Below are 11239 nucleotides of genomic sequence, written 5' to 3'. Positions count from 1 at the left end.
AGTTGAAAATCATTTTTTGATTGAAAAGACACAAGCCCATCGAATCGTAACAAATCTTCGCACTTTAAAATGTAGAAATATGATATACATATCAAATCGTTTTTGTTTTTTGTTTTTTTATTGGAGATATAGCTTCAAAGGACTTGTCACATTAAGGCAGTTCTGGAGTCCATTCACATGTATGTAAAAAGGCAACAAAAATTGATGCATCATGCCGCATCATCGATAGAATGGAATGGAATCGCAATCCCACTTTTGATGAAATCGTTTCACTTTTGCACCATGGAAGAAATTGTTTTTGTTTTGTTTTGTTTGAAGAGATGCACACAAAAAACGTTTAAACAAAATCAACAACAAAAAATCAATTTGTTGTTTTTATTTACACCATATCATATCTAATCGCAATTAAATTGAGTCGAAGAACCAAAATTGATATAGAACCATGTTGTCATTTCATAGACCAACTACTTAACATTTTTAGAAATTAGCTGTAAAAAATGCGTGAGTAAAAGTGCCAGGAGAAAAATAACAACCTGTTCTTCATTTTATGACATCGGCATTTATTTGTATTCATCTTCACAAACAGGCGGTGGACAAACACTAGACAGACAAGAAGAAATACTCCAAAAAAATCAAATTGGACAGAGGCAGTTGCAGTGGAAGATAAATGATCAAAAATACTCCTTACAAACATTCTTTATCAAGACAACAGCATCTTTTGAAGCTATTCACACAGGCAACAGCATGCCAGATGTTCACAATATGGCACTAGATGCCGGCTCAAAGCGTCTCTTTGCGGGAGAACAAAACGCGCTTCTTTTTAGATCTTTTTTTTTTTTTTTTGGTCGTGTGCTTCACACAGAAAATGATCATTTGGCATGCAACAACAACAACGCAGCAACTTGCATGGAAATTGGGTGTCCGGGATTGTTTTTTCTGCAGGGAGATGAATCACTGCACCGCTACAAGCACGGGAAAGGTCTTCGGCCACACATGACACAAATCTCACATTGTTCATGGGACGCACACTTGCAAGGGCCCCGACACACTCACATTCCATTATGATGTCAACGGAGGCCAGTGGAGTTGCAGTTTCAAGTGTTGCAGGGGCAGTGTGCCACCACCGTGTGGCAGCAGCTGTGACTGAAAAGGTCCAGGCTCCCATGTGCCTGAAAATCAGTGAGACGCTAACTTCAGAATCTTGAAAATAAAATATATATATACAGTGGGCCCCCGTGTTACGACATTAATCCGTTCCGCTGTTGGGGTCGGAAGGCGAATTTGTCGTATGACGGGCAAGCCAAAGCAAATGTGTTTAGAACCCCAGGTAAAATCATTAAAATTGTACATATATATTAAAAATTGATACCAAAATAAGTGCTACGTATATATAATATACATGCAGACAATCAGAAAACATCATAAATAAAAAATATAGAAAGGATTTATTTACCTTTGAGTGGCGCTTGTTATGCCCATATTCCCTTGTAAGGGTAGCCTAGGCTAGGCTAGCTTCATATTTCTTGATTAGCTCCAGCTTGGTTTCCATATAAATCATCTTCTTACTTCTCTCTTTAACATCACTTGCAATCTTGGGACCCAAGGCTAACCTTTTCAACTTTTAATTAAGTGTAAAATGCCCATTAATACGCTTTTGTAACCACTCACAACCGAACAAAGCTTTACCGTTCCGCCATTATGAAACGAGTGAAGCCGACCAATCGCAGACCAACATTGTAGTCACGCGTTGCATGGAAGCAGTTAGACGGCAATAGTAAATAAGTGCAACTACCTAAAAACGCCATCAGATGGACACAATACAACACAAATAAAGCCAATTCCTGGGGTCATGACAGTTGTTTTGGTCACATAACCGGAAAAATGTCATAAAGAGTGGATGAAAAAACTCATCAATTTCACGTCGCAACATGAAAATAACGTAAATCAGGGACATTGCAACACGGGGGTCCACAGCATATACAACTCGCAAACGAGGCGCAGTAGAATTTTTTTGTGTTGACACCCCAAAACCACCGGGTGGCACTAGCGGCCAATTTATGACATTTGCAAACCTTAGTTTCAGTGACTTCGCTGATTGGCTTAGCCTGGACTCCCATAATGCAAAAATCTTCAAAAGTCATAATACTCTAATTAAAACATAATAAATATTCAATTTCATAAAAATATAAATATACCCCCTTGTCACTTTTGCTATCGCATTTTTGCAATTTTTGTACACACACATATAGTACCGGTTGGGTCCTTTTTTATCCATAGTTGGGTCACTGTTGACGAAACTGTTGATGCTCGTTCAGTTTTACCTATTTTGACACCCTTCTTTACTTTAAGATTTGAAAAAAGTAAATAGGTCCTTGGATTGAATTTCTGAATTCAGCAAAAGATGCATAAGCACGTCTTTGGGATTCAATGAGACTTTTTAAAGAAAAAAAGTGAAATTTTATAGTGTGTAAATTTTCAGAATTTTGAAAGTCATTCCCACGGTGAATTGAATCAATTTTGAATTACAAATGACAATGATGTGACTATTTTGTTGAACGGGTCATTTGGAATTAGCATGCATTTTATGGGGGATGAAAATGTGGAATTGTGGGAAAACTATAATTCTTGAGAATATGAAAAGGAATCCCCTGCATATCTGCGAACTTTTGCATATGTCAAATTTGGAATGGTGAGAATGAGTCAAATGTTTAGGAAAAAGCGTGTCAAAAATAATAATCCAACAGACATATAATAATAGAATATTCAAAAAGAGTGACAAAAAAAGATTTTATCAAGCATACAGACGCTGCAGTATTTGTGCCGACAAATGGGCGTGGCCTCGCTAGTGACGTCACAACACATGACCAATCGGGTGAATTCGCTATTATTTTCTCCATGTTTAATTTAATTTCACTTCATTTGTATCTTTTTTTGGTATCTCTGTATACTATTCATTAACATTGTATTATGTTGCTGACTTTGTAATGTATGTTTATATCATTCAATAAAAAAAAAAAAAAATCGCTCTTATTTTCTCACGTTCTCTCAACGGCGAATGCGTCTCCTCACCTGTTATAGATGAACATCAAATATGCCTTCTTCCACTGCCTCTAAATCCTCCTCGGCGATTACTGGATAAAACAAAGAAGACGCGGCAGAAACATGAGGATGATTGGTCTATCAAATTGGAAAAAAAAAAGGCGCCGGATTGTAAGTCTTTTGTGTGTTTATCTTGTCACTTTGTTGTGGCGGCCCGGCAGCGGCGCTTAACCCGCCGACATAAAAGCCGCCAGCTGGCAGATGCCAAAGGCGGCGTAACACTTTGGCTGGCATCAAAATAAAAAAAAAAAAAAAAAATGTGTCTTTGTGTCTGTGGCAACAGCGCAATGGGCCAATTACATTTCAATTGCAAATGAACGCCATTGTTTTTATGACTATATCTTCCAAATGCACCATATGCTGAGAGGGAGACGAAAGCGCCGTGGGTGGCTGTCGGCGCTACCACATGAAAGGGCTGCGACGAACGCCGTTTAAGCTCGCCGACATCTTTCTTTAAGGGTGACACTTCCGCTCGTGAATTCATTTGAATAAGCTCACGGCGACCCCAAAGCGTTTGCTGACGTCATGTCTAATCGTTTGTTATTGAGGGGGGCTCGCTAGGAATGCGTGACGGATCAACTGTCGGCATTTTGGGCTTGTTTTTCAGAAAAATGCCTTCCAAGCAGTTAAGGTTGCATCTTCAAAGAAGCGGGCCGTTTTCAACAATTTCGAGTGTTCCATGTCCTGAGGAAAAAGTTTGAAAAGGATATTCTGAAGTTAGATTTTCGATCTTTTTTTTCTATTGCATCAATTTTTTTTTCCTCCAGATGAGCAAAATGTCGTTGTTTACCTGTAGGAAGACTGAACTAGGAATTGGACTCGTTTATAGCTATGCAGCAACTTTTTTATGCAGTCACAACTGAAGCGGAGCAGTGAGAGGTGTGTGCAGCTCCCAGTAGCTATCTATTCAAAACAGAAAGCTAGCATAGTAGCAATTACCTGTTTTCCAAGCGTGTAACTATTCAAACTTATTGTTTAATTTACAGACACGTGTACTTTTTTTTCATTTGAGTAAAAAATGTGGATCCTATTTTACAAAGTAAAAGGTGGAGGCCCTAAACAGGTGCTTCTCAATTATATACACATATATGTATTTTTTTTCTGCACCCCCCCACTCGACGCAGACGATAAGTAATAAAAATAAGTAATTTAAAGAAAATTAAAAGGCATACAAAGTACTTAGCTGTGTAAAAAAACAACACACACTTAAAAGTAACCCTAAATTACAAATTATACTGGGATTAAATTTAGACAAACAAGTAAACTATAATATTAGGAAGCAACAAGTCAATGAACCAACTTGATAGAAAAGCAAAAAAAAAAAAATATGGAACGAAATACAAGACAACTAATGACAATGAGAAATACCTGGACAAAACACAGAGGACAGGAGGAAGCTGATTGGTTAGCACAAATGGACCGGTTTGACTAGGTCAGGTGGAAAAAGTAACAATAATGAGACAGAATTGGGCAAAAGGAAAACATGGCGACACAGAAATCCATCCATTTTCTCTATCCGCTTATCCTCACAAGGGTCGCAGGCTTGCTAGTGCCTATCCCAGCTGACTTTGAGTAGTAGGCAGGGGACACCCTGAACTGGTTGCCAGCCAATTGCAGGGCACACAGAGACAAACAACCAGTCACACACCCGATGGGATCGGGGAGAACATGCAAACTCCACACAGGCAGCTGGAATTAAATGTGTGTCCCTTAACTGTAAGGTGGACGTGCTAACCGCTTTACTAAGCCCAAAAATCAAAGCCAAAATCAACCCAAACCTATAGCACAAACAAAACTAGACTCGGAAACTAGACCTGAAAAAGAAACTACAACGTTAGCTTGGGAGCACATCATAAAACAAACTAAAGGAACATAATAACTGCATACAACTTCTACTTGAAGGAAGAAAACTGTCACATGATCCAACATCCTCCGGAATAGACTTTATGATCGAGAACGGCGAGATGGAAGTCTCACCCGTGTTCTGGAGGTTAGGTGGAGGATTGGCAGGTGGCGGGAAGCTGTATGACCTGGCCTGGAGAGCGGGCGGCGTTTCGTGGCTGATGCTTTTGGTTCTCTTGCGGCACTCGACGGCCAGGCGGCTCCGGCAGGCCTTGTGGCAGTTGACCCCGCAGGCTGAATCCACGGAGGGAAGGGACGGCGGCGAGGAGAGGCGTCGGAGGAGGGGCGTGGGGTGAGCCGATCGGAAGGGGGGCAGGGAGAGGCGGCGGGGACGCCGGAAAGACGGGGGGCGGGGCGAAGAGAGAGGATCAGACAGGGGGACGGGCGCCGAAGGTAGGAAGTTGCCGCTACACGCCATGCAGACACAAGAGCACTCACACAAACACAAGGTGAGGCCAACCGGGCCCGACAATAACTCTGCAAACCAAGGCGGGGCTAAACCAATGGGGGGTGGACATTTGAACATGTCCTTCATGGGTTACTCGCAAATTATTATCATTCATTTGTGAAAATTAGAGATCGACCGATATGGCTTTTTCGGGACCAACGCCGGTGATTGGTAGTAGGGGAGGCCGATAAGCGATATTTGGAGCCGATGTTCATTTGCGTTAAAAGTGTAAAAATCGCCGTAAAAAAATGCAATGGTGCAAACGCTGAACTTCATTGAAATGCCTAAAGCATGTTTATTGAACCAAACAAAAAGAAAATATAGCGCAAAACCGCAAACGTCATCTGCAAAACCCGAAGTACTCCTATCGGCAATACGACGATAATATACATTAATATCGATATAATAAAATGAAACTTACTGAATTCCTGCCTGATAATTCACAGAGAATGTCATCAGATAGCATTCTGTTTGATTAGCGTAGCCGACTGCAAACCCGGAAATGAAACGTGGCATCGGCAAAACCGGAAGTACATCTATCGGGAAAACATTTCCTTTACACAAACAAAATGATAATCATCCATCGAAATGCAACAGTCATTTAACAGAGTAGAAACAATTTTCTTCGCATTATTTGAAACAAAAAATTTAAAGGCAACACATTTACATTAATTTCTTCATATTGGCTGGTCGGACTTAAAAAAAAAAAGTTCGATCCCGATATACATCAAATTTCCAAATATCGGATCCGGTAATGGGCCCGGCCAATAATTGGTCGATCTCGAGTAAAAATGTGACTAATGTTTGTTTTCTGTGCTGAACTCAGTTTGATCGCATTGACACAGCAACACGGTCTTACCTTTGCACTTGTAACCCTGCTTGTAGAAGCCCCATATCTGTGAAGAAGAAGAAGAAGAAGAGATGTGTCAGCATTAACAAACTCTCTCGAAGCTAGGTAATACAGTGAATCCCCGAATTACAGCGTCCCTAGCTTACGTTTTTTTCATGTTACAATCTACAATACTAACTTTTTTTGTCCCCTCTTTACAGCATTTTTCCTGCTTTGCAGCATCAAGAATTGTCATGACCTGTGGGTTGTCTGTGTTTATGTAGTTTTGCCTCCCTCTTCATGTAGCACTCTTACTGTTTGCATCAAACTGGCTACAATGCAACGCGTCACTAAGATGCTGGTGTCCTATTGGTCGGCGTCACCGTGTCACTAAGATGCCGACATGCTAAAGCGTCCTTAGCTTACGTTTTTTTCATGTTACAATCTACAATACTGACTGTTTTTGTCCCCTCTTTACAGCATTTTTTCTTGCTTTGCAGCATCAAGAATTGTCATGACCTGTGGGTTGTCTGTGTTTATGTAGTTTTGCCTCCCTCTTCAGGTAATCGCTCTTACTGTTTGCATCAAACTGGCTACAATGCAATGTGTCACTAAGATGCTGGTGTCCTATTGGTCGGCGTCGCCGTGTCACTAAGATGCCGACATGCTAAAGACCTGATCTGGTGTGAGTGCTTACAATATCATATTTATTGCGGATTTTAGTGCTTCATTCAAACTTTAATTGGTTTACCATGGCTCCCAAGATTGCTAGTGATGTTAAAGGGAGAAGTAAGAAGATGATTACTGGAGAAACAAAGCTGGAGATAAAAAAAATACGAAGAAGGTAGTTCTTACGATACTATTTTGACTGTCTGGAAATTCTAGCTAGCTAGCTAACGTCATATCATTTGAGGGGGGAGAGATTTTTTAGCCAGAACCAAAAGAATCTTGAAAACGGTTTTAAAATGCTCTCCACAATTGAGTACCATACTACTCATGTTTTTAGTAATTACTTTTAAAAATGTAGAATGTAAATTACAAGGAAATTTCTAATTCGGTCATTCCTATAATATAATTCCTTCATTAATAAAAATAATGCTCTATTGATAAAGGACATTCAATTAGCCACTGACTACATTTCCATGCCACCAATAACTCTGAAAACTAGAATATTGACAACATTTTGGGTTTTTAAAAACAGGCAAAAAGCTGAATATGGTCATATGCATTCGATCTTACAAGATGGCTCTCAAAACGTGTCTTGTGTGCCTCACAGTGGACATCCCACTTTTTTTTTTTTTTTTAACGTTCTTGGCCTGCATGCAAGATAATATATAAAGGATAAAATGAAGGTTTTGTCTTCAAAATAGCTTGAGGGGGAACCGTGACTTGCTAAGAACAACTAAAATACAAAAAACGTCAATGTGGTAATTTTATTATTCATGCCTTTGTACTAAACATAGTACAGATTTCATCCTGTACCAAATACTCAATATTTTGTATAAAAATAAGTAAATTGTGTTCAATGGGAAAAAAAAATACAATTTTTGATTGCATTACAATGATACAATGACGCCATGATATTTTTGCTCATATCGGAATCTGATATCGACCCTTGCTAGGTCGAGTTTGGGGTTAGGGTCAAGGGTTATGATTTCCTGGATTGATCCAAAACTGCTAAGCCACAGCAGGAAAAGAAGTCATCAAGATTTCAAGACACAATGAAGCAAAACACGACACGTGAAAGGAGCTCCGTGGGACAGTCGGAGGACGGAGGCGGACCACATCAAGAGGGATACCCGAGGGGAGGTGTTGGCGCACACGGCGGGGGGAACAATGACATGAAAGCCAGATCACACACGGCCCCTGGAACATCTGAGGAGGCAGAAAATATCCTGACCTCTTCACACACTTTGACAACACACTCGGGCACATAAACACACACAGTGGGCAACAAAGTGAGGAGGGTGAACTCTGCCTCCACGGTCTGACCTTTAGTGTCCCCGTCCACCGGGAGACAATACAATTCTTATTTTTGTCACTAATACCGGATTGCAAAAACGACCTTGTGCTAAAAACGTAGTTTCGGTGCGTGCGCCTTTCATCTTTTCCTCCCGATGAAGTGCCAGTCCGTTTCCTGAATTTTGCCTCGTGCAGACAGATGATAAGATGTCCCCCTCGATCGCTTGCGCTCAACATCTGTGCTGTTAATTTTACTGCATGTATTTTTAGTGGCGTGCGTTCCGACGTCGTATCGCGTGACATGTATCAAAACTGAAAGCGGTTGAGGATGATGCGATGTGGACGCTGACGTGCAATAATTATCGGAACGCAGGCAGAGGAGGATGCGGCGCTGACATCTACTTGAGTCCTTATCTCGCCCAGCTTCTGTTCTGAGAAGCGCTGTCTCCTGGCTTTTGCATGACAAATCCAAAATATGCCCTTTATAAAACAATGCTTTCGGTATAGCCCACTCACACGTACGGGAAATGTCAAGGGCCACACACACATCATCACACACTATTATCTTTCTCTCCCGGGCTGTGGCTGCCGATTAGAATAATTGGCCCTGAGGTGACCTGGCAGCAGATGAGCGTGGGTCTTTGCAGGGTTGATACTGTGGAGTAGGGCTGCGGCTAATTAATATTTTGCTAAGTTTTGGATAGCATGCAAAAATTCTATCAAATAATCGGTTATTTGGATCAAAGCAAAATACTTTTTTTCTTTTTTTTTTATAAATAAGCCACATCGGACGATAAAACGGAGGTTGCAACATCAGATTTTTACGTGAAAGACAGTCCATGGAACCGTAAATTGTTTTTATCTAAAACTTTTTTTTCCCAAACTGCCTGGTTAGAGCAACAACATGCCTTCAATACCGACTGAACACATACATATTTTTAACGACACCGACTTACTTGAATTATTAGATTACTGCATCAACAAAACAGTAACATGCCTGGTTGCTGGCGAGTAAAATAGAAGTTCAAACTAAAAGTCAATACTTGGAGTCTTCTTCTGTCTCCCTTTGTTAACTGGGCGATCGCCTTCTGATCACTGTTAAAAAAATCTATTAAATGGAAATGTATTAAATTTAAAACTGTTTTCTTCAAACGGCCTGGTTAGAGCAACAACATTCCTTCAATACCGACTGAACGTGTCTGCATGTTTCAAAATATGAGCAGCACCAACATATTTTTAACAACACCGACATACTTGGATTATTAGATTACTGCACCAACAAAACAGTAACATGCCTGGTTGTGTTTACAAGTGGACATTGCTGGCGAGGAAAATAGAAGTTCAAACTCAAAGTCAATACTTGGAGTCTTCTTCTGTCTCCCTTTGTTTACCGGAAGATCGCCTTCTGATCGCTGTTTAAAAAAATATATATTAAATGGAAACGTATGCCTGGTTAGAGCAACAACATGCCTTCAAAACCACCTGAAGACATCTGCATGTTTCAAAATATGAGCAGCACCAACATATTGTGTGGCCAGTGTGCCAAGACGTTGATTTCCATGTTATTTTGAAGTTGGCTGCATTTTGTTTTGTTTTTTTTACTTCCTCGCGGGAGTATGCACCAAATAAACGGGTACCCGATGCGGAAGAAAAATCAGATTTTGGAAGCAGGTCCTCGAATTAATCAAGGACTCTTCCCCCCCCCCCCCGCTGCAGAATGAACTAGAGGAGCCTTTTCAAAATGGACAACAATGAATTCAAAAGCACAGAAGCTAACAAAGATAGCAGGCGTTCAAAAGAGAGGTGTCAGTGAGTCATTCTGAATCAATAATAAGATCTTACAAAGCCGGCGCAGTGCTCGCAGAAGGTGGGCTTGACGTAGGTGGCCTCGGCGAAGCTGTGGATGAAACCCATCTTGCAGTTGAGAAGCGAGCTGGCCCTCATGAAGTAGTCGATCATCTCCTCTCGGCTGATTTTGCCATCTCTGCGGCGGGAGATACAGACACCGCTAGGTTAGCGCTCCTCGGGTTTTGCCGACTTCCCGGGGACGGGCGATTGACGCTCACTGGTTCTTGTCCAGTTCTCCGAACTTGCTGAGGTAGGGAAAGTTGTTCCTGATGGCTTCGAATTCATCCCTGGATATGTGGCCGTCTCCGTCCGTGTCGAAGTTCTTGAAGACAGACTGCGTTCAAACGTGACGGAAAAAGACATCGAACCATAAAGTCATTACTCGAATGATGAAAGATGGTTGAAAAATCCAGTCCTTGAGTTTTGATTACCTCTACCATCTTCTCTATGTGTTTCTTGATGACCGTCGGGTCAGCGTTGGGCTTCACCGACACCGCCCATTCATCGATCACGGTGGACTTGGGGTCAGGAGCTGGAGCGGGGTTGGAATTCTGTTGCAAACACAAACATCTGCATCACTTCTTCAGGGAGTAGAAATGGCATTTCTTGCTTACCGCTGACTTGCGTGGTTCTCTCTGCAAAGACATTTGGTAGATCTCTTCTTCTGTGTGGTACTGGTCCAGAGATACCTGTGCACATCTCGGATTATTCGAACTGGATTAAGGAAGATGGCGGCTTTTTATCTCCTGCGTCTTTAGCACCCACTGTCAACAGGTTGAGTAGATCCGTATTGGCGTCCACGTTGGGTGGAGTGTTCTGTATCGTGGCCAGCTCCTGCAGGATGACGTAGAGCTGTTGGGTTTTGGCTAAGTTGACCCTGGTTTTCTCCTTGTCGGTCCAGTCCGGAAGCGCCACGTGCACGGCGATCAGATCTTTCAGGTGGACGCCCAGGATGGGAAATCGAAAGCCGGAGCTTTCCGAGAAGCGTTTTCGATACTGGCTGTAGTTGCCACATGATGTCACCAGCTCAATGAGACTGTTAAAAACCTGAAAAGAATGGACGGCGATTAAAAGTGACGGACAAATAATGGATGTAAATGCATTACATTCTCCGGATTATGCTTTGGAATCTTTTTTACCGTATTGTGTTG

The 11239-nt window shown here is 41.5% G+C and overlaps 1 protein-coding gene across 2 annotated transcripts in view; it reads right to left on the bottom strand.

The window, feature by feature from the left end:
* Nucleotides 1–324: 324 nt before the first annotated feature.
* Nucleotides 325–11239, bottom strand: part of LOC148428804 (RAS guanyl-releasing protein 2-like) — a 28385-nt gene continuing 17470 nt past the window's right edge. The window contains exons 9-17 of one of the 2 annotated variants that reach the window (XM_088410606.1): nt 10854–11135; nt 10703–10777; nt 10520–10639; nt 10307–10422; nt 10083–10224; nt 6309–6345; nt 5077–5496; nt 3070–3131; nt 325–1169 (exon numbers count right to left, since the gene is read on the bottom strand). In XM_088410606.1, coding sequence (XP_088266732.1) covers nt 3073–3131; nt 5077–5496; nt 6309–6345; nt 10083–10224; nt 10307–10422; nt 10520–10639; nt 10703–10777; nt 10854–11135 — 1251 coding nt within the window. In that variant the 3' untranslated portion in view covers nt 325–1169; nt 3070–3072. The remainder of the gene's footprint in view (nt 1170–3069; nt 3132–5076; nt 5497–6308; nt 6346–10082; nt 10225–10306; nt 10423–10519; nt 10640–10702; nt 10778–10853; nt 11136–11239) is intronic. The other variant, XM_088410615.1, reaches the window with a different exon arrangement.

Source organism: Hippichthys cyanospilos, chromosome 1 (assembly GCF_059441005.1).
Source record: "Hippichthys cyanospilos isolate Australia breed blue-spotted pipefish chromosome 1, RoL_Hcya_1.0, whole genome shotgun sequence".
In the NCBI taxonomy this organism is placed as follows: Eukaryota; Metazoa; Chordata; class Actinopteri; order Syngnathiformes; family Syngnathidae; genus Hippichthys; species Hippichthys cyanospilos.
This window is presented reverse-complemented; position numbering and strand designations above follow the sequence as displayed.